Source organism: Electrophorus electricus, chromosome 25, assembly GCF_013358815.1.
Source record: "Electrophorus electricus isolate fEleEle1 chromosome 25, fEleEle1.pri, whole genome shotgun sequence".
In the NCBI taxonomy this organism is placed as follows: Eukaryota; Metazoa; Chordata; class Actinopteri; order Gymnotiformes; family Gymnotidae; genus Electrophorus; species Electrophorus electricus.
Genome location: NC_049559.1, coordinates 7,641,400 through 7,664,770, shown reverse-complemented (window position 1 = coordinate 7,664,770; position 23,371 = coordinate 7,641,400). Strand labels below are relative to the sequence as shown.

Sequence of the window (23,371 nt, the reverse complement as noted above, 5' to 3'; positions counted from 1 at the left end):
GAGCACATTACTGTTTTAGTTATAGAACGGACTAAGATCCTCCACTCATAAATACGCCAATTTGCTTTTGAATTTATGAGTTGACAGATGAATCTACTGTGTGTGTGTGTGTGTGAGAGAGAGAGAGAGAGAGAGAGAGAGAGAGAGAGAGAGAGAGAGAGAGTGTTTGACATACTGACTTGTTTGAAATGCCTGTTCGGTTTGGCCCTGGCTGAGCCAGCAATCTCTCATCAACATTCTTCTTGATCAGGCCTTCACACACACAACGCATGCACACAGCTGCCACAGTGAACGATGGTTTTTCAAAGTCAGGCAAACGACAGAAAGTTGGCGGCTAACCGTAACCCCATATTTGCTCAACTTCCTGTTTCTGCAAGGCTCGCCAACAACTGTTCTCTTCTCTGAGCGAACCCTTGCCAGTTCGGAACGTTTGCCAGTTTCACTACCAATTACACCGTCTTGAGCGCGTTTCTAAAGGAAAACCCTGCGGCGGTAAAAGGCGGCTGTTGTGCTGGTCGGAGATACAGTGGATGGTGTTGTCTGGGTGTGCTACGGAGAAGCCGGAAGGCTGGCGTCGAACCCCTCCCACGGTGCTTTGGGACAGTGTTAACGCAGGAGCCGTCAGCCTCTCACAGGGTGTCCGTTACCAAGGATTTGTCCGATCCAGTAGGGGCTACAGCGGGTTAATTTCCCTGGCCGTCAGGGCTCGAGGGCCAGTGCTCTTGTTCCGACACTAATAGGGTCTAGTCCAGGTCAGGCAACAGGGTATCAAATATCTAACACAGCCCAGCAGACCTGATTCAGGTGGATGAGGGTGGATGATGCACCCTGTGGAAGACATCACGTGTAGTATTTAACCGGTGACTCGTTGGCCCGAGCGGAGCGGCCGAGCGGCATACAGCCCGACCTGACGTAGTTCACCATGCTGCTGCCAAGAGTGTGCCATGGCTCAGTCTGCACTAGTGATGATTTATACTCTGTGAACCCTCAACTGTTTCCTTTTGTTGTAAGATGAGCCTCTCTGCGTGGATATGTGGTCTGCTAAGTGTGCTCATGCATTGTTGTAGCTGTCAGTACCGTGTGCCAGGTCAGTACTGCGCCCAGGCCTGCGCGCTCAAGCGTGGTGGAGCTCGGGCTCCAGCAAAAACCTGGGCCGTCCAGGCACCCCTGGGGACCGGGCTAGGAAACCCCGTGTCCGGAGTCAGTGAAGCTCACTGCTGTTCTTTCTCTTTTGCAGTACTACAATGACTTTGGTGATATCATCAAAGAGACACTGAACAGGACCCGGCAGATGGACAAGATGGAGAGTGCGCGCACCCTAGTTCTTTGCCTACAACAGGTATCCATACTACAACAGGCACGAGGCCTCCACCCGCCAGACTGCCACCGTCACCATGTGACGCGCGGCATGGTCCACGGCTCCTCCGTTCTGTAGACCAGCTTTTGCCTCCGACACTCAAGACGAGAAGGGTTCGTGGCGTAGTGGTGAAGGCCCGTGTGTTCTTCTGCTCAGCTGTACCTGCGGCTGAAGCAGGAGCAGGACCGCAGGACCCCGCGCTGCTCAGGAGTGCAGACCTACAGTAGCATCAAAGAACTCGCCCGCCGCCTCTCGCTCACCTTCGGCTGGGACCGGATCAAATCCCGCGAGTCACTGGCCACCATCCATAGGTACTGCCGGGATAACCAGGCGCTCGGCCGGCGCCTCCAGCGCTCCCCTTGCTGAAAGTGTCAGGTGCCCTGATTTGAGTGGGTTCCACTCAGAGAGTTGTGGCGTTCTTCTTTCACAGGGATGGCATTGAGTTCGTATTCCAGGGTTTTGTCCAGCAGTCCGAGAAGCACTCGCCTCCGTACATCTCCTATCTCACCATCCTCAGCGAGTTCTCCAACAAGCTGCTCAAACCAGACAAGAAGACCATGTAAGTCATGGGCGGCTGCCTCCAGTTCCGAAGGGTCAGACCCCAGCACAGTTTAATCTCCTCCGTGCTGTAAACACACCTCCTGAACTTGGTAATTAACCGATGCATTGGATCAGGTGCTTTTAAGTAAGCAAATCGCTAAACTGTGCTGCACTCTCGTGATTCAGGAGATGATGGTGATGTGTTCCTGCAATGTAAGTGTAGGAGCAGATAGAAAAGTACCAATAACAGATGAGCATAAGGAAACAGACCTTATAAATATCTTCCTATGCATTTAGCATTAAGGTGCTTTTGCATCAGAACAAATAAGGCTTGAATGTCTTTTAACTAATCAGCAAGATCTGCAGCTCACGTGAACCACTGAACCAGTTGGCTTTCCTCCAAGAATTGTCATGACAATGACTGTCATCTCTAAATATGACTCTAAACATGACTGTCATCTCTGCTTTTTTAATCTATTCACTCTGATGTCTGAAGAAATAAACTGCATGCATATTTCTCTGACTCTGTCATTCATTCTGAGACATTGTGACCCACGGTCCTGCGGAGGAATAACCAGATTCAGGCGAGGCAGACAGTGGAACCAGAGAGGACAGGCTAAGGAAAATTCTGGGAATGTTCTTGCACCTCCTCTCCTCTCCCCTCTCAGATACAGCTACCTGCAGAGGTACATGGGCGAGCAGACCATTAACATCAGGGAGGAGTGCTGGATCCCCCTCATCTACTACAGAGCGTCCCTCCAAGCCACGGCCGAGGGAGAGGACGCTGCATCCTTCATCAGCTCTGACACAAACAGGCAGCCGTCGCTCACCAATCGCTCCAGATCACCGTCTGTCAGGCAGGCCACCGTGGAAGGTAGGCCAACATGCAGGGAAGTTGCACTTACTGTGGATAGGTCCAAACGGACCGTAGTCTAGTGTCTAACTCATAGCAGCTTTAATTGCAAATGCATGATGCGTTTACAGATCTGCAGTTTCAGCTGCCCTCTGCAGATGCAAAGGGGAACAAGCAGGTGAAGAGGTGAGGAAAGCGTCAAATAAGTAGGTGATCGCACCAAAGATGATATATGCAGTTGTGTTGTCCATCTGGGGTCAATTATTCTTTGTTGTTCTAATGACTATAGTCTTTTATATATAGTATCAGATGTTCTATTTTAATTTCCATAGTCCTACATCATATTTTTTTCACAGTGCCGTGGTAGACCTTAAAGCGTTTCAATGTGTTGAATGTGATGATCGGCATTCTTTAAAAACAAACAAAAAAACCCCCCCCAAAACGCTTAACACTACTACTTTTTTCCATCTGCAGTCAAGAAGAGGTGAAAGGGCCCGTAGACAAGGGCCCAGTCCCGCGAGAGCAGGCAGCGAGCAGTGAAACGCCGGCCATCCCGCCCTGGAACACTGACGACGAGGTGGATGCGGACACGGTGGAGATAGATATCTAGATCCCTGGTGGCCAGGTCGGATCAGGTCGTGTTTACAGGTGTCCGGGGAAGTTGAGGCAAGCTGAGTAGAGTGAATGTCGCGCTGCTGCACAATTCCTCCAAAGGATACATCACATTTGATCTCACTGTGGGAAAGGTTAGTAGGATTGCTGTAAATGTTAATATGTTGGTGCTGCAGATATGTTATTTATAATTTAATCAATGGGAATTATACAGTGCAAAAGTGTTGTGATTAAACGGTTTGAGCATTATTTTTTTCTTTCACAAAACCAGATCTAAGCTAAAATATTAGAAGGGGCACGTCACTTAGCTCTGATTTCTAATAAAACCCTTTGTTGTAATTGCTTTGGAGTAATAAGCTGAATTATACAAAGCCCCAGAAGAATGCCCTTCATAGGAGAAACCCACACTTTTACAGATGTTCTTGGTCAATGTTAAACTACTATTCAGTGCTGGTCAGTATTTTATGTACAGTACTAGCACTGGGCAAAAGCTGGAAATACCATATGAGAATAGGAAATGTATATAGAAAATGACTAAAACTTAAAGCAACATGCACATCTGTCTCTTATTCATTTTATTACTACTGTTTTTCTTTGAAACCTTCGCAAACCTTTAAAAACCACATTTTATTTTTGAGATTTCAAAGTGATGTAAGCCATCAAATAAATTATGGTTATATGTCAAATGACAAATTTGCCCCCCCAGACAAAAATCTGGATTTAAAGGACATTTAAGACAAGACACATCCTAAAATCTAATCTGCCAATATGCTGATGCTTCCACCATTTCTTCCACTCTGTAGAGTTTCATGAAATTATATGTATTAAAATATGAATATTACAGTTTTTGGATATGACATTTGCAATTACATTAACTGTAATTGAAGATAAAGGTAATAATTAAACTGAGTATCTTGCATTATAATATCCACACAAAATACTGTAACATTGTGTATATATAATCCATCATATTGCCCATGCAAACCATTTTTTCACGCCCCCCAAACCATTTTTTAAATAATTTTTACTTCACCAGAGATAATAGATATTTGTGCTCATAGTTTAGGCAAATTTGGAAAAAATGTAAAAAATATGAAGGCACAAGAAGAGGCTACTACAGAGCTTTGAAACAAGCGATCATTTAGACCTCTTTGTAATATTTGTTTTTATATCATTCTGTTCCGTTCTATTATATTAGAATTACAATTCTAATACAAGTTTTTATATTATTCTGTTCAGAATAATATAAAAAAAATATTGTTTTACTTTATCATTGTAATAGTGCCATTTGAACCTTTATAGAATCGCTGTTGTTATTTTGGGCAATAGGGCACAATGTCAACTTTCACCAACTCAATGTTTATTTTAAGATCACCTAAGCCTAAATTACAGGACAAATTTATTGACAAAAGGTAGATAAATCAAGGATTAGAAATCTCAATACAACAAGGAATCGTAAATTGTAGGGAATTAAAACAGAAACACTTGAAACTTTCAAGTGTTCTAGAGTTTGAACAATGAACTGTATAAGAACTTATTTATTTGTTATATCAAATCATGTGTACTGAATTAAACATTTTTGCTATTAGCTACATAAAACAGTGATGCAGGAATGAAAATACACCATTTTTGTTTAGAGGAAAAAAAGACTAGTCTTTTTTTCTGTCTAGTCTCTGACAAAAAAAAGTGCACCCGTAAATTAACCTATTTTTAAACTAGTTGTGTTTTCTGCAACATGAAAGGATAGTAACAACAAAAATATTTTTAAGAGGAGATATGTTGTGACATGTATTTGTAGTAAGAGAAAAACAGCATTATGAGTGAGTGAAGCTTGCCTTTGCACACTCCCCTTCATTCAGGGGTCTACACTGTTATCCATTAACCAAGCATTTGAATGGTCTGAATGAGGAACTTGTATATTGTACTTGACTGTTATTGTCTGCTAAATCTGTGTAATGTTATCAAAATTGCCCTGATACATTTTTTCTATGTTTTTTAAAATGTACTATGTACTTTTTAAAATAATTAAATGCAGCATTCTCATTTAAACGTATGGAACCCTTTATAATAGACAGGATGAATTAACTTCTAAATACTTTATTTGACCTCATTTTATACAACATAAAAAGCGTTTTTCAAGGATGACAGTAAAGTTTATAGAAAAAAAAATCCAAACATGATTTGTTGAAAACATTTAGCTGAAATAAACCTAAACACTGAAGAAAACACAGCAAGCTCAAATAAATATTTACAACTATTTATAAATATGTCTATAATTTTAAAACAGTTTTCACATCTGTGAAACATCAAAAGTTCGAGGCTGACAGGTACATTATTTTTAGAGGTTTTTCCATACAGGGCCTTTGATGGTGTGAGACATTTTTAGACATTTAGACACAGCTGCATTAGAAATGCACTGTCCATGAACTCAAGCTGCAGTCAGAAATTACTTTGGTTAATCTCTGAATTCATATTAGCCAATTCTAGATGGTAAAAAATGTATATTATGTACTTGGTGCGCATTTAGTATTTCATATGTACCGCAGTGGCCTGGCTTTAGGGCCCTGTGCTCAACAGGCCTTGCACACACATACTGCCCATCATGCATAGATATAGATATTAGCAATCAGGCTTTTTATAGGTACTTTGATGCTGGGCTAGCACAACCCTTCCACATGATATGTCTGACCAGGACATTGGTGTCTTGGCCAGTTATAGTGGACATCAGCTTGAGAGCTTTTGCGGGTGGCTCAGTTGATGTCCTGTTCAGAGAATAGCTCCAGGCATGGTTTAGTGCGGACAGCCTGCATGGTCGTGCTCTGCTGGGTGTTGGCTTTCTGGGGATGGTTTCTGGGGACATTTGTATCGCTGCAGCGACTGTCATTCAAAATCGTCCAGGTACTCATACTCGTCTAGGTCCAGGTTACAGTGAGGGTTTGGGATCTCAAAGAGGTGCCTCTTCTCTCCATGCAGGTCAAACTCACTGGTGATGTGATGGTCAATTGGGTCCAGGATGTTTTCATAGCTGGAAAGGGAATTTCAACCATCAGCCCAACTGATGCTCTGCAATATGACTAGATGAATTATCTAAGGAAGTTTCATTCCACTAGATAATGCAATGATGGAAAAAAGCAAGGAAAATAGGGAAGGAAGGTGTCTCTAAATCCAGTGATGTATGACCAGGTTTCCACAGTTAGAACACTGAACCAAATCCCCAGGGCCAGAAACACTGCAAACCACACATCTGACAAAATTCAAGTAACACTCTACGGACATAAGATAATGGCAAGTTTGTGGACTCCTAGTCTGTTCTGGCTGTTTGATTCAGAGTCCAACAGTGTAAATATGGACACTGATATCCTGCCAATACTAAAGCCGTTTTAGCTTTGGGAACACCTGGTGAAGGGGGAGTAGAGTGAACAGGCAGGTCTCCTGGGAGAGAGAGCTAGCAGACCACTCCAGTGTGAGTGTGGGAAACACACCCTGATCTTACTGTAGCTTACCTGCACGCCTCAACACAGAGGCTGCGTTTAGATGTCAGTGGTGCTCCTGAAACCACCACATAACAACTGGTCAAAAACGATCTTATGCTCCCACAACCATTTTCTCCAGCGTAATGCAAAAGTACTTTACAGTAATACAGAAAATACCAAATTGGCTTTAAAAAGCTGGTTGTTGTGAACTTTCTTTTAGGTTCTCTAGAGGCCTTCAGACCCCTGGTCCTCAGTCTGGCCAAGTCGTGAATTTCACAGTGATCTCAGAACCTGTGTAATTTCACAGTGGAAATTACGATCCTAAATTTCATGTTGCTCATCTTTTATAGCCATGAGGGAGCCACATGCGCTTCTAATAAAAGCAAATGCATTAAATTTAGTATGATAAACTGTGCCATTAAGGAAAGAAATGCCAATTCTTACAATTCTTATATGCCAAGCATATACCTCTTTGCACATCTTTTCATACACAAAATACCTTTTTTTGTTTTAAATCACCTAGTGTAGATTAAACCTGAATGCATCTAAATGTGTATTTAGTGACATTCTTCCCTGCCTGGAAGACAGACACATCCTAAGCTGAGAGGTTGAGCTTTGTGATGCTTCATGCGGTTAATGAGGCATTTTGCCTGGGATGGGACGAGCTCATGGTGATGTGAAATGCTGATGAAATCCTGGTGCTTTACCCATCATTGTACTGCTCGTTGGCCGCCTCCTCTGCAACCAACACGTCGTATTCCTCGGCAGCATATCTCTCCCAGTCAGAAATCTCCTGCCCCAAAGTCTCCGCATCCTGAAAGGGAAGAAATGATAGTTCATTACACAGTGCTGTTGTGTCATAGCAAACTGAACATTCTAACTCTGATGCCCATTACCTTTGCAACCATGAAGGGATCCTTCTGTTCATGATCCAGATATTTCTCAATATTGAAGAAAGTGTCAAAGAATATATGAGCGAGCTTGCATCTCTTCAGATCTCGGAGGGTGATTTTGTCTATAGAGGACATGATGGCATTTCTACATCTGCAATCAACTAATATTCTGTGCATTCATAATTATTTGTGATGGTTTTAAGAATCACATAAAAGTTTGTTTTTTTTAAATACACATGCTTGGCCAAAGCTACATTTTAAGCAAAAGCCTAATGAAATTATATCTGTGGGTACATGATATTGACTAGCCATATTTTATTTTTAAGACTACCTGGGAGTTCTGGCCTGACCAAGTCCAGCATTTGGCAGAGACAATCCTCAAAGGGCAGAGGCTCAATGGCCATGGCCTCCAGCTTGTGACACTGCTCCTGATAGAAATACTGGAGCTCATACATAGACAGAACTCCATCGCCATCCAAGTCCATACATCGGAACCAGTACTCAATGCTGCAGAGCCAACAGATCAAAAATGATTAAGCCCACCTAAGGATAGTTTCAGTAGTCTCCTGGGAAACACTAAAAGCACATAAGCACATAAAAGCTAAACCTACATTTTACAAAGCAAACTTAACCAATCATTTAATTGAGGTAGGTAAGCTGAGTAAGATGTAATGTGTCACATGATGATTAAGGAAGACTGAAAAAAGGTAGATCATTGCAGGTTACCTGGTCTCAGTCTTCTTGTCCTCCTCTGAGATGAGAAACCACACAAAGTCAGAGTAGCTTAACCTAGACTCTTTATGCACCTTCCTGTCTCTGTAGGTTGGGACCAAAATACATTAAAAAAATAAACCATTACTACTGGTTTGCTCTAAGCTTGCTCTAAACAGCTGAAAAGACATTCCCCAGAATTTTTGAACACACAAATTGTGTTTCTCTAAAAGGTACCTTGTTACCGTTCCTGAAAATATTCTCTCGATCATTCTGTGGGAAATAGCTGTCAAGAAAAGTAGAGACAGAAGGAATGATTACAGAGCAAAAAAGTCAAGTTAGTGGTTTTTGTCTTCTTAATTGCAGTAGTTGCAGGTAGTTGTTAAGTTCTCTATCTTTTATAATTTTAATACTAAAATATAAATGTTTTAGAAAAGACAGATGCTGCAGGAAATTCACAGTGAGAGGGAGTTATTGTTCTATTGATCTTAATCCCTTCCACTAAATGCAGCAAAAAGTAGGAACATTTGTTGTGATGTGGCAAAGTAAGGCAAAGCTATTAGGCTTTCTATGACAATATGATGCTGGCCAGCAATCTAATGCTCAATATCACAGCAGACAGCTGTGTTTCCAGAGGGCACAGGGAGCCAACTGATACCTTGATCGTTGTGCCGTGCCAAGTCCCTCTGATCTATATACAGATCGTGGTCAGTGTCTAGCTCCCAGAATTTACAGTAGACGACGTAGAAATGCTCATAGGAGAAGTATTCAGTGAGCTGGTTGATATCATCCTCTTCATCCAGTAGTGCCACATTCTGTCAGAGAAAACGGTGACTATGAAGCACAGATTCAGAAGCAGTTAAAGGCGGTTTTAAAAACAAAGCCAAAATCCCCCCCACAGACTACAGACAAAGGGAAAAAAAAAAATTCCTACCTGAAGCAAACTGCTTCTTCTGAGTTCTGAACATGTTATTTTTCCTGTCCATGACCGATTGACATTGTAAAATATCCTTTGAATTACCTGTTGGTAAAAATAATGAGCAAACACAATCATAATTTTAAAAAAAGTGAATCGCTTAAATATGAATTTTGTGTACAATAATAGAGATGTACACAGTGTTCAAAAGGCTTGCAATGTTTAAATATTGAATCAGTTAAGAGAGTAAATAATTGTTTTAAAATTACTAATTTTATATCTCAAAAGGCAACTTATGTTTTAAAAAAAACTGCTATAATGATGTTGCCCTTACTGTGGTAATGTAGCGTGAATGAAAGTCTGATGCCTCCTTCAGAAATGCAAGACCTGCATGTGAATCCACCACATCCTAAAAAAACAAAAAAACAAACAAACAAAAAAAACAGTTTGAGAATGCTTCTCACACTCCAACATCAAAGTCAACACAGAACAAATGATTGTCACATGAGGGAAAGGAAAATCCTTGTGTCAAAGCCATTTGTGCACGATTTTTCTCTAATGCAAACCAGAGATCCTATCTTTTGGTGTGCCTATTTGCAAAGGCCATCATGGTGATTGAGGATGTGTAGACATTTTAAAAGGTACTAAAGCTTTAAGAACAAAAGTGGAGTTTTGAATGGCAAAGCAATATGCTAGTTGAGGCCTTCTGAAGTCCCAGCCCAGCCATATGTGGCATACAGCATTTTTTGATCTAACGTACATTTCTCAAAAGGGGGGAAAATATTCAATTGGTTGTTTTTAACAAATGCCTGAAAGTCAGATTCTGATGTGTCTGCAAAGCTGACAAAATTTAAGCGACTTATTTTAGGGGAGTTCCGGACTCCTTGACCCTTTCCCATAAGAAATTAAATAATAGAAAAACACATAAATCACCTGTTTGGGTGCAGGCAAGGAAAGTCAGATCTGCTTCACCACAATACTTTTTTCATTCATCAAAACGGTCAAAGCAATTGCTGAAGCCATACAATACAAATTAAAGCATGGATGCCAGAGTCCATTTCCTCTGGAGGCGAGGAGCTGCGGGCCACAGTGGCTAGCCCTGCCAGCCTGAATATCAGTGATGCGTCCATTACAGGCCAATGGGCTAACGGCTAGAGGAATAGCCAGCATGGCAAATAATGCCTCGTTAGCCCACAGCCCTGGAGAGAGGACGCAGAGACCTTCAGCATTTCAATGTGGCCACAGTGCCAACTGTAACACTCATACGGCCCATGGCCTAGTTATGTGACATCCCCCAAAATGTATAAAATTAAACGTACCATTTCACTGAATTGATCAAGGCTGATGCGTAGTCAAACAAAACTGCAAAAGTCATTTAAAGCTCCTGTCTAAACAGGGATTCACTGTCCATGGGTCTGCTGCACCATAATGGAATGCTCAATCAGTTAAGCAGCAGGCAGTCCTGTCTTTTAGGCAATGTGTTAACGGCAGTCTTATCTTTGCCTCAGTGAGTGAGCTGGGTTAGCCTCAAGAGAATGGTCACAATCTGCAAGCTCTCTGCTCCTTTTCCCAAGCTAATGGCCCATACCTGCAGGAATGGGATAAAGTCCTCCTGCTCCAAATAAGGACAGCCAGGCTTGGCCAGGAGGTGAATGAATTTGGACGCGTCATCATGACAGTTTTGCAGCACTCTAAAAGGGAAACAGATGGTTTCAGGCTCTCTCGCCTATCACAGAACACAGATTCCAAATCTGTTCACTTCAAACACACAAGCCCAGATTCATGTGTTCCAGAAATAAGCCTCCACAAGTCAGGCTGGGTCATTTTCTACCTATAGCGGTGCTGGAATAACTGAAACAAAGTGAACAAGTACTAGCACTTGCCATCTCTGAGCTATTCAAGAACTTATAGGGCACATATAAAACAACTCTGAATGAAGTAAGAGCACTTGCTCTCACAAACATAACACACAGGCACTGCTTAATACAAGTGTGACTGACATTAGTGGAAGAAACTCCATGCTAAACACGCCGTTGTCTTACTTTCTCCACATTGCCACAAACTTGTGAACAGACACATATCCTCTCCTGTCTCCGCCAGCAGCGTAGAACAATGGAGCTTTCCAGTAGAGAGGACACTCGCAGGCCTGGGGAGACACGAAATACACAAAGACCCAGACTGATGGTGAAGCCTTACACAAAGGAAAATCCTGACACTCAGTGCTGAAATAATAAGATAAACAAGTCATTCTAGATGACCTATATTTGAGAATAATCAAATTCTTCTCTGAAAGGGAATGTCTCCACCACACCTCTACTGTGCGCTCTTTACGAGGAACAGCAGTAGAACAGTAGCCCCCTCTTAGTGTCACAGTGTCTGCTTCATGAATTTGATAAGCACAGTGTTCATGTTGCTCTTCACTATATGATAGTCACTTTGCTGCAAAACAAATCAACTATCCTGCCGGTAAGAGTTCCTCAATGGAGCTCTAAAAGTAAATGAACAATAATTGTGTTTGTAAATTATTCGGTTTGAAGGCCTGAGGTTTGAATAAAATGTTGCCTGTAAGAAAATATATATGTATATATTTTGGCCATTTTAGAGAACTCAGAAGTCAGTTTGTCAGGTTCTCTTCAGAACACAAGTTACGTATTTCTGAAATTGTAATAATATTTTGCCATTGATTAAGGAAAAGAAAACCATTCAGACCTGTAAATAGTTACAGACTTCTGCTAATTACACAAGTGAAAACAATTTTGCTGGGTGGTTGAAGGCTGCACATTACAAATCACACTTACCTTGGCCACCTTCCCCATGTCCTCAATGGTCACTCTTTCATCGGGGAATTGAGAAAATATTTTCTCTATCTTGGAAATGAGATTGTCAATGTTGATATTGGCTTGGGGGCGCCCTCGAGGGAAGTAGAACTTGGGAATGCTCTCGCTTAGAGCTGGCACCACGGCCTCCTCTTTCTTAACCTGAGTCTGCCAAAACAGATGGAAATAAACAGTGAGCCATGGGCCAGTTTGTTTCCCAGGACCCACTCCCTCTGGACAGCCCGCTGTGCTCCCTGAGCACATTAATACCCAGCAAACTGCTCAGGGTGACGCCTTTTAATTAAGACATTTCAAGTGGTGCAGGCATAAACAAACCCCCCCCCCCCCCAAAAAAAAAACCACTCACCACCACTCAAGCTTGGAACACTTTCACCAGCCTCCATGATAACATTTTGCTTTAAGATTGATAGTAAGGATCTGTGATTACACTAATAGCAAGTTGATACAGGTAATATGAGTTTCATTGAGTGCAAACTATTTCACTGTTTCAGTAAACAGGCCTAGAAGACATGATGTGGACAGCAGACAGAATGAACCTGTTAAAGCTGTTCCAACTTCCTAAAAATACACTAAAGTAAGCAGTGCTGGGTCTAAGCCGCTAAAATAGAGATACGCTAAAAATAATTGAAACATATTGGCTGGCTCAGGGCAAATCTCTGCCAGACGACCATCCACCTCTGACTTAAACTACTGGTAGCAGTATTAGGACAATACTAAAGTTACATACTTGATTGGATAGATGTAATGGAAAATACTCATACACTGATGCAAACTCAAACATTGTATTAGGGTACTTCACATTCATTTACAGGGAGACACCTGTAACCTTAACCCCAGGTTGCAAGTGTGAACATTAACTCACACCTACTACTCTTTCTCTCTTCATGATACTATAGTCTCCCCTTCCTCCCAGGTCAGAAATCTGGGTGTCATCCTCAACAAATCTCTCATTTAATGCCCACATGAGGTCTGTCATTAAAACCTGCTTTTTCCATCTTCATACTCTAGCTAAAACTCTGTCCCTGCTGATGCATCTCTCATGCATGTCTTCATTTTTAGTCGCTTGGACTATTGTACTCCTCATCTTGCAGGTTTCAGTTCTTCCTCACTCTACAGGCTCCAAACGGTCCAGAATTCTGCTGCATCTTCTCACCTCACACTCACTGTCACAGCCATATTAAGATCTCCACTGGCTTCCATTACTGCATCAATTTCAAAATCCTTTGGCTGACTTTCTAAGCTCTTAACATCAGTCTTTCCTATATATCTGACTTTCTACTTCCTTACAACCTCCCATATATAATAACTTACCAATAACCCAATATTACCCTCTCAATACAAACCCGTTCTGTTGTCTGCTGTTTTTTCTTGTTTGTCCTTAGGTGTTCTTTGTTCTAGTACGAATGTAGCATTTTGGGTACTCGAAAAGCACAATACAACGCTCATATATTATCATTACTTGACCAAATACTTGGTGTATGTGTATTTGTGGTACAGACAGTAAGCTAAAAGCTGTTGTTTTCTAAATACAGTCTACTTTGCTGTAGATATGGAATGTTGCATCTAAGCATCAGAACTAAACATCTTCCAGCATCTGTAAATCATGTCAAGGAGAGCAGTCTATAAAATGATGTAGCGTCTCGCAACAGTGCTAAAACAAGCGTTTGCAGACATAAACGACACCACTAGCCTTCTGATTCTTATGAGGCTCCTTGTGATCGACAGAAGAATGTGAAATGTCATCACAGACAAAACATACTGTTACATAAAAGCAGCAGACCAGTGAGGAGGACCAGGTTTGTTCTGGTTGAGGAGGAGTAGTGAGAGCTTGTGGGGACAGAGATAACCAGTGAGCACAGTCTCCTTGATCACAAGCAAAACACAGCTCAGAGTGTCTTAACAGGCCAGTGTCTTGCTAGTGAGGTGAAATTCTGCTAACATTTCATGCTTTGGCAACAGTAGTTCCATCCAACATGTTTTTTATGAGTGATCCCTTATAACCATGAACTTCTCCAAGCTTCTTCCATGATAGATTTGGTTATAAAATGTTACTATTCCAACGAGGCCCTAGTGGGAGAACGAAACCGACAACATGACAGTTTTATATGTCTAAACTTGAATATCAAGTTGTGCTTTCTGCAGAGGTACAGGAACTGCTAAGAGTGCTAAGAACAGCTGAACGCCCTCATGCAGTACTTAGCCTGCTGTTGTGTCAAAATATGCTGTTACTGTGTTGTTTGCGCCTGTTCACATTCTCCCTCATAACGGGGGTGATTGCACCACTGACGACTACATCTTGCTCCAAAGCACGACTCTCACTCCTTTACTGTTAACTGTCACTATGGCTTTTTGAACTAGAGACCTCTCTACTACATTAAGCAAGCACAGCACTACAAGTGTTTTAGAACTGTCCCAAAAGGACGACCACTTAAGTAAATTTATGAGCCCTTATATGGCATCCCATTACTGGAAAATATTTGCTCTGATGTGCCAGACAAGGATTCAGTGTGAGAGATGAATGCTGTTAATCTTCCTCAGCGCACCTCTGTCAGCCATGGCTATAAAAGGGAAAAGCCATCCTGTAGGCCAGCGGAAGGTGGCGTGTGCCCTGGTTGGTGGTAAACAGCAGGAGAGTACTTAGCCCTGCTGATACTACCTCAAAGCTTCAACAACGGAGACGCACAGACACTCAGCGTGGCTTTCAAGGGCAGCTAAACTTGACCTTCACACGTCATGCAAACCTGAATTTTACATTCCCATAACCAGCCCAAAAAAACCTACAACAACAATAACAGCAACAAAAACAACCAACAAACTGGCCACAGCAAGTTTCCTGCACGGGCTCGGCCGAATGCCTGACAGGTACATGTGAGTTGCCACCACCTGCCTGTCCTTGCTGGAAGGCTTTCAGCCTCTTCTTGAAGCGCGAAGGCAGGACAAAGTCGCAGCCCCTGGCCAGCAGAGCCAGCTCCTTCCTCAGGTCGGGGTCCTGCCGCAGAGCCAGCTCCTTCCTCAGGTCGGGGTCCTGCCGCAGAGACAGCTCCTTCATCCTCATGCTGCTGCCAGCTGGCGGGGCAGGAGGGGCTGCAGGCCAGGCGGGTTGCGCTACACGCCGTGCGTCCTTCGTGTGAGCCCTCTTAACGGCGAGCAGCAGCTGCGCGTCTCAGCCTGTCGCTGGCCCCTGCTGCGCAGTTCCTGTATGTCCAGCGTCGGCTGGCTGAGGTCACGCAACCCTGTCCGGCAGAGTCGCTGGGGAGACAGGGCGAGGGTGTTTGTGTCTCTGTGCGCGAGTCACAGTGCCTGTGTGTATGTGTGTGTTTGTGTGCGTGTGTGTGGGGAGACTGTAGGCGGGGGGTGGATCTGCCCTTTCCAGCATGCATTCCACAGCTCTCATGGAAGGTTATGCAAAGAGACAAACCTGTTGTTTCAGAGCGCTGTGTTACCACCATGCGTTTCACTGTTAGGTAGATGCTGCACAATATATACACCATAGCAATGTAGTTCCAACGTCTTCCATGACAACTTAATACTTAAAACCCTCCTTTTGGTCTGAATGATACTATATCTCTATACCCATTCTTGGCAATTTTATGTTTAAAAAGAAAACCTACATGCACACAAAAAGTTTAACAGATGATATTGCAGTTTTAAACCAAAGATATACTGATGACGTGCAAACCTTATTAATCTAAATTTATATGATGGCCATAGCAATGTAATCGAAAAAAAAATGTTTTAAAGGCATTACCACCTATGGCATTTGTTTATTTTGCTTCCTGCGTCTCTAGCTTCCAGCCATTCCATACCTTATTATAGATGACAAGTCTTAGTGTTACAGTTGGGGGTGGGGGGAGAGTGCTGAATTCACAGAATGATGTTAACCAACAGTCTACGACTATTAAAAGACCCAACATACACTGTTTGGGCAGTCTCAAGAAACAAGATCTTGAGAAACAAGTGTATCTTTAGTCTGTGCAAACATACACACCCAGACTGACAGCAATTACATCAATTCTCTGTAAGCATGCTGATCCACAAGAACCCAGCCACTGGATATAGGGGGGGATGGGGCGGCTGTGAAAAGCCCTTTCGCGGCCATTACAGTTTTCAGAACAAATCGCACTGACAAATGGCACCACTGTAAAACTGACTGGATGTGCACATGAGGCAGCCTGCTGTGGCTGCTACCAAACCAGGGCTAAAATAATACCATGCCTGGCTTAAATGCTAAGTATTTTTAGATGGCAGATCACAGAGCCCACATTCTTCCACTCATTTCAGCAGGATTCCAGCTCCTGTTGTTCCCCCAGAGGGATGATCCTGCCCACGTTTAATAAGTGCAACACTCTTCCTACCTGCTTTTGTTGTCTAAGCACATTAGTCAATTACCACAGAATGAGGAATGAGGGAAAAAATAAAAAAAAGACAAGAACAGGCGGTTATAGAAAACTAGCTGGCAAAACCATGAAGGTTGTGTGTTAGGCATTAGGACTCATGTGGACATTCACCCATGACACTTTTGCCTCAGATGGTTCTGCATCATATGTAAAAACAAGTCTCCTCTGTTCGAGTACGCTGGCACTAACAGAGCAAGTCTCGGGCGTGTCTGTCCAAGAGGCAGCTGTCAGTGCCAATAGTGCCAATTTCCAAACAAAGCCTTGTGTCCAGCCAGGCTGACAACTGCACAAAGACACTGATCAGCAAAGCAAAAATGGACACACCAACAAACTTAGTTGCAGTTGCCTTATTAGTTGGTCAGTTGTCACGTCACATGTTTTAAAAACATCCGTATTATCTCAAGTTACTAAAGGCTGAAACCCATCTTATTCAAGCCTTTGAAGGCAGCAACAGAAAGCAGCAATCTTTGCTGTGCTAGATGATCAAGTTGTAAAATTCAGTGGTCATTGTCATTGATCTGCCACTTGATTGCCCTCTGAACAGTAGCAGATTCTTTACAAACTATTCTGGAGCACAGGAAACAGGCCTGAACAAACAACTAAGGTGAAAGCCCTCGTTTGTTGACACGGCAGTTAGTAAACAATTGGTCACATTTGCGTAGTAAGTTGAATTTGCACTCCATGTCTTGTTTTTTTATGCAGTGTATATACTACATATAGGACATTTGCTGGTGTAATCTGCAGTAGCCAGAGAATAAGCTGTTGATTGGTCACAGACCAGACAGCCAAATTTTGTTTTGAAAATGAATCCGGTGACTAGATCAGTAACAATCATTGCACATGAAAATCAGTCATTTGACTTTATAGTCATATGTCAATTTATAGTCATTCGACTACTTGTGGTTCTGTTATATGTCTGTTATTTTACATACTGAAACATAATCCACATCTATCCAAAGCTTCTCCAATATTACTGAAAATTCAAATTCCATGTAAATAATGTAGGTTGTGTAGGTTTAATTCTATCACTTTAATATCTAAATATTAAATAAGCTCTAAAAGGGAGTATATAGCCAAAACAATAAATGGTCATCATATGATGCATGCAATTATGGAAGTCATCATACACAAACATTTCAAAGCAAAATGCTTCTGCCATTAGCATTCTTGGGAACTCTACTGAAGGACATCAGGATGAAAGGCATGACAATGAGTTTATTCATTTTCTTACTCTAGTCTGCCTGAAGTGACTGTCATTAGGCTTGGGATAAGACATTCTTCATATTTCATTTCAAACTACACCTACCAAATCACCATATTAGACACATTTATTTATTCAAAACACCATGTAGGTGTTTGTAAGAGATTATAGCAGACACCATTCACAATTTTCGTTAGCTACCCCCAACTCATCAGTCTCTGAGTACAGGACAGCTGTTGCTTGGGTGTTTGAGGGTGGCAGATCACTCTTAGCCCAGCAGTGACACGAACGTGGAAAAACTCTAGCAACTCCGGTGCTGAGCCGGACATGCTTATAAATGCATAAAACCATTATCATGCTACTGCTATGTGTATATGCTGTGTTAGGAAAGGTCTGCCACTGAAGGAATAACCTAATCAGCAATGCAGGTGAGATTAATCTCACAAGTGAAGAACAGAATACAGAGTGGTTGCCAAACTGTGCATGTCAATAGATGGGAATCCATAATACCAAATGTTTAATTTTATATACCAGGCCTAGAGTCTATTAGACTACAAAAGGTTTTAGTTTTATGATGGTCAATGTGCCTAAAAAAAAAACAAAAAAAACCCATCCTTTTAAATAAAGAATAAGAATTCCAGATAAACAGTTTACACAGCAATGCCACCCCAGGAGGACCACAACAGCACAGACTTAACCGTAACACCCCTTATTCCATTAATGAATAGCTCGGTAATTGGCCATTGAGTTGAACCAAGTATGTCAGAGCAGGCAATGAAATGCTTAGTGAGTCCTGCAGGGCCCCAGCAAAGTGGAGAGGCCTGGTTTGATAATCTTACCATTTCATTTTACATTGTCTTAATGAGCAGCCGGCTCAAGGTATGGAGAAACTACGTTAAATCTAATTGAAATTTAATTAGATTGTCTGCCTACTCAGTGGTTAGATGGTTAGCACAAACATCTATAACCACATAAATAGTTTACATGATAAGGGACTATCTTATTTTGCCTTCTGAGTAATACTACACAAGGAAGAGTTCAAGTACTTTTCATCATTAATTGCTAAAGTACCAGAAATCATATTAAATTATTTTATATCCTAAAGGTGTCTGTGGCCTTTACTTTATTCTAATGGTATAGAGTGTTGCAGTAAGTTGTGTTTGGTAAAAACATTTTTTTGAGCCTCAGAATATAGTCCCTGTTCCACAAAAAGGGCAAAACAGAGAATGAACTGTAGAATGCTTAGAGAATGTGTCCAATGCTTATAAAATAATGTTCATCAGAGTTCTCTCAGCACTGATAGCCAACTGTTCTCAGAACGGGGATGGCTTGATGATGTAGTAAAATAGTACATCTTGTCAGATACATGCAGAGACTGGAGTAGTTTAGCAGTTTAGTAGTTTAGTTACATATTATAACAAGAACTGCCACAAATATTTCCTGGTCCCAATTTCCAGTACAACAAAAAACCCCACAACTGGCCTCAGGAGTTTGTAGTGGCACATAGTGGCCTGACATGGCCTTAGGAACTGGTTATCCCTACTAGTGGAAAGAGGCTTATGCTTTGGCAATCAGAAACAGCTGTCCATTTTTGTCTGTTTCATGAGACATTAATTTGCTGAAAAAACCAGACATCCAGCACTTTGTGTTCAAGATCAACATCAATGATAGCCCTGCACATACAAATAAGATGACTACTTACATTAGATTTTTCCTTGATCTCCACTTAGAAAATATATCCCGTCACAAACGAGTAAATTACTAGTAAAGCTGCTTTAGGCCAGCAGAATATTAATGAGACACAAACACTCATGCACAGAAACAGCACACCTGCATTAGTCAAAGCACACTATGGACCTTGCTAAACCAGAGCCAACAACTGAAGAGGTGATGAGTAAAAGATTTACAGTGCACATACTTCAGTGCTGCTTTAATTACGAAGCTGTTACTTTTAGCGATGTACTGGAAAGACACATCTTGCCTGAAACCAAAACTGCAATTACGACACACTGGGCTGAAAACCACAAACTAAACATTGAAAACCAAGGTGGCTTTTTCTAGATGAATTAGCTTTTTTAGATTATAGCACAAAATGTGTACTTTTTAATTGTGCATTTTGAATACACCACCCAAAAACATTTTATTACTGAGGAGTCAGTCCTTTCAACAGATCTACTGACTTGTCATTCATGGAACCACAGAAAAATGCCCAATCAGAAATGCTTAATTTGATCAGCTGAGCTATACGCATGAGAACCAAATGCTTTTTTAAAGTTAATTTTTTTTTATTTAATTTTTTTAATTTTTTACTTTTTTAGCCAAACTAAAAAACTAGTTTGCCAACACTACACCAAAATAGTGAACATGAAACTTGTGTTACCGATATAAACCAAAACTAGGCCTATATTAACAATAATGGAGCTACTTTTCATTAAAATATATTGTGATGAATTGACATTCAGTTTGGCTCTATAATAAGGGCCATACACACTAAGACTAGTTTTGGAAATTCAAAAGATCAAAGAATGAAAAATGATATCTGACAATTAACAGCATGTAACAAGTTTGTTTACATCTGTAGTACTCTGAAGACAGTTCTGCAAAATGTAAACTAAACACCAGTCAGTTTCTGAGTATTTAATTCCTGTATAGGTGGAACTATCTCTATCTTTGCTGGTGTCTTGTGTCAAAGTTGGACCAGCTGTTCTGCCCGTGACGTTAATTGAATTTCTAACTAATCCTTTAAAGAATGAATTTGTATTCATGAATTCCTTTGGTCCTCCTAAAATAGAGCATTATTCCACATAGGAGCAGAATGCCTTTAATACATTGTGACAAGTTCTGGGCACATGCTGCTGACGTCACAGCAGAAAAATATGGAACGCACAACAGTTGTTCTGAAGTCTGCACAGTGCCTGGGTAGAATTCAAGTGGCAGAAGAGGACCGGTCACGGAAATCAAAGCCTGGTCATATCTGTCAAAACCCTAACAAATGAGAAACTGCAGAAAAACTTGACAGAAACTGGTCAAACTCATAACACAAACTCATTTCAGACAGATGTTTTCCATAAAAATGGCCTATTATAAAAAAAAAAAAACAGTATAAAATCTGAAAGAAAATTTTAGGGATTTTCTGAGAAAGGATGACAAAATGGACTGTGGATTTACCCTATGCCTCCTGTATCAGGGCAGTAGGCCAGCACTGCTCTCAGTCTGTTGCACAGAAGGACACTGCCTAATATTACCCTGCAATGGTCTTGTGTGTGCTGAAACCACAGTGTTTCTGTCAAAACTAGAGTCTTGTCATTCAGGTCAGCAGACCATGACAGGCTGTGACCCACCACCAAAGGAGACTTCCGTCACAGCTGCCATGCTGTTTGAGGGGGACTGGCTTTGGAAAGTGTATACATGCTTGCTTTGCCAACAATGTTTTGCATATCACACCCCAGTAAGACAGGTTTTCCCAGTATGAAGACAAACCTCATGACAAGTTATGCCAACCACACAGCATCCCACACAAAGAGAAGTCAGTTCCTTTTATGAACAAAATTATTCACATATAGAATTACATTTCAACAAAGCGTGTCAAGTTTTTAGGTGTAGGCAGGCTTGGTAAATGATCTCGAACATATTAAGATGCTACTCTGCTACTCATAGCTGCAGCTGTCTGTCCAACTCACTGACCCCACATTGCATGCATTCACATACGGAAATGTCTCCTTTCTTTTACTGGTCTGGGTAATCAGTACAAATAAGGATTACTGCTTCCTTATATAATTTTTAGTTACAAGTGTGGCTAGTAACAATATTGATCATTGAATATGATTAGCTGCATACCTGCATAGGTCTGAGCTGTCCAGACCTCAGGAGTTTGATCCACCCACTTCACTGACCAGGACACAGTGGGAAGATCATTATCATTCCAGGCATGGATGGACTTAAAATGTTTCCACCTCTCATTCTCTGGCCCAAAGTCCAAGAGAACACATGGAAAGTATTTCTTTACACAATGCAAAGGACTCACTCCACAAAGTGTGACCTCTTAGAGACCCTAAATTCAGAGGCCAAAGACAGTCAGGCACTCAGCAGCCTCTTGTGGTAAAATAGAGAAACTCAAAGCACTTGACTACTCCCAGTCAACTGTAAAGTACTGAATGCTTACATATTATAATTAGACCAACAACAGCTGTGCTCATCATTGTTACCTTAATTCTGGAATGAAACTTTCATCTCTTTATGATGACAGAAGGATGGATGCTCTTGAACCACAGCGCCTTTCAAAGCCAACGATTGGCACAGGGGCCTTACCTTTTTAATGCTGATGGAGCGTCGCAGTGCCCTGCTGCTGGGTCCCACTCTGTTACTGCAGCCACTCCCAGATGGCAACGTGGCAGAGGGCGGGCTACAGGAAGCGCTGAATGAAGCAGAAGTCCTCTCTGTAATACTGTTCTTAGAGGCGACGTTGTTGTTTTCCGTGAAAACAAGAGAATCCCTCCCATTACACTCCCCCTGTGCAAACTCTAGCTCGTCTCCATTCTTGATCTTTCTGAGGTAGTCCTTCAGTATCACCTGCGTATTGGGCTCACTCAACCAGTTGAGGAAGAGCTCATCCACCTTCATCTTCAGAACTGGCTGCAAGGCTTGAGGTGATGGCATTTTTAATTGGGATGGCACTGACAATCACCTAAAGCTCTGTGAATTTAGGGAAGCAATCAGAAAGGACAGTTTCACCTGTACAATCAGCAAAGTTTAAATATGCATAAGAACATGTTTGTCATAGTTTACAACACTTCTGTTCTACAAGTATTTCTAAACCACCAGCATATATGCCATAAGATATACCGTTGGTGCATCAAATTAAAATGCTCTTGGACTATTAGCTGACACTTTAATGGCCACATCTCTGGTGTCATCTCATAAGCTGCAAATTTCAGCACAAGTGTTTAGTAACGTCTGTTCATCGTATTGCTTTGTGCAAAACATGCAATATAAGTTGCTAGCCAACCAACTAGGGTCAGTGGGGATCAAAACATACGTGCTTCTGTAGTAGCTAACTAACTAGCTAGCTAGCTAGCATGAAAGGTAGTAGCTTGCTGGCCAGCTAACTAGACAGCTGTCAGGCTAGCTAGTTAACTGCACGTCTTCCTACCAATTTTAGCTAATGCTAAATTTGTGCCAAGCTAGCTAACTACACTTTGCAAAGGAGCGCGTTAAAGACGAGGCTGGAGAAAACAGAAGCAGCTTTGTTAGCCTAGCTAAGCTAGCATGGGTGGACAGCAACAGCGTTAGCTAAAAGCTATCTAGACGACTAGCTACAGCCTCGAGTCGATGAAGTTTGTCATTTCTTTGCAAGCAGCATGCATTAGCTAGCCAGCCACGGCTTCTGACTTGCTTGTAAATGTGTGTAGCCTTTACAAAAATCAAAATAAATAAATAATTACCAAAGCATTATGTAAACATTCTGTAAATTAAGGTAAATATTTGTATTAACGTACCGGCACCAGTAGCTAGTTCTTATAGATAGGTAAACGTCCCGTAGTCGTTTCACCGGGGTTCACTTTGAATCAAACTCACGTTTCCC

The 23,371-nt window shown here is 41.7% G+C and overlaps 2 protein-coding genes across 4 annotated transcripts in view; one reads left to right on the top strand and one right to left on the bottom strand.

Annotated features, from left to right (window-relative positions):
• Positions 1–5,588, top strand: part of si:ch211-269e2.1 (cohesin subunit SA-2) — a 17,992-nt gene extending 12,404 nt beyond the window's left edge. The window contains 6 exon segments of the mRNA XM_035522766.1: positions 1,238–1,339; positions 1,514–1,668; positions 1,788–1,916; positions 2,566–2,771; positions 2,882–2,936; positions 3,225–5,588. Coding sequence (XP_035378659.1) covers positions 1,238–1,339; positions 1,514–1,668; positions 1,788–1,916; positions 2,566–2,771; positions 2,882–2,936; positions 3,225–3,360 — 783 coding nt within the window. The 3' untranslated portion in view covers positions 3,361–5,588.
• On the bottom strand, positions 5,444–23,371 carry ppp2r3b (protein phosphatase 2, regulatory subunit B'', beta). 3 transcript variants are annotated; one of them, XM_027032668.2, is made up of 14 exons: positions 23,286–23,371; positions 22,099–22,482; positions 12,154–12,339; positions 11,398–11,501; positions 10,944–11,046; positions 9,690–9,764; positions 9,374–9,460; positions 9,098–9,254; positions 8,677–8,725; positions 8,455–8,544; positions 8,060–8,235; positions 7,732–7,850; positions 7,543–7,649; positions 5,444–6,387 (listed from the first exon to the last, which is right to left on the bottom strand). In XM_027032668.2, the coding sequence occupies exons 2-14, from the start codon at positions 22,444–22,446 to the stop codon at positions 6,243–6,245; spliced, it is 1,746 nt and encodes a 581-aa protein (XP_026888469.2). In that variant the 5' UTR covers positions 22,447–22,482; positions 23,286–23,371; the 3' UTR covers positions 5,444–6,242. The 3 variants fall into 3 exon arrangements, with proteins under 3 accessions (XP_026888469.2, XP_026888486.2, XP_026888477.2); XM_027032685.2 differs by lacking the exons at positions 22,099–22,482; positions 23,286–23,371 and adding an exon at positions 15,080–15,492; XM_027032676.2 differs by lacking the exon at positions 5,444–6,387 and having other exon boundaries at positions 7,539–7,649.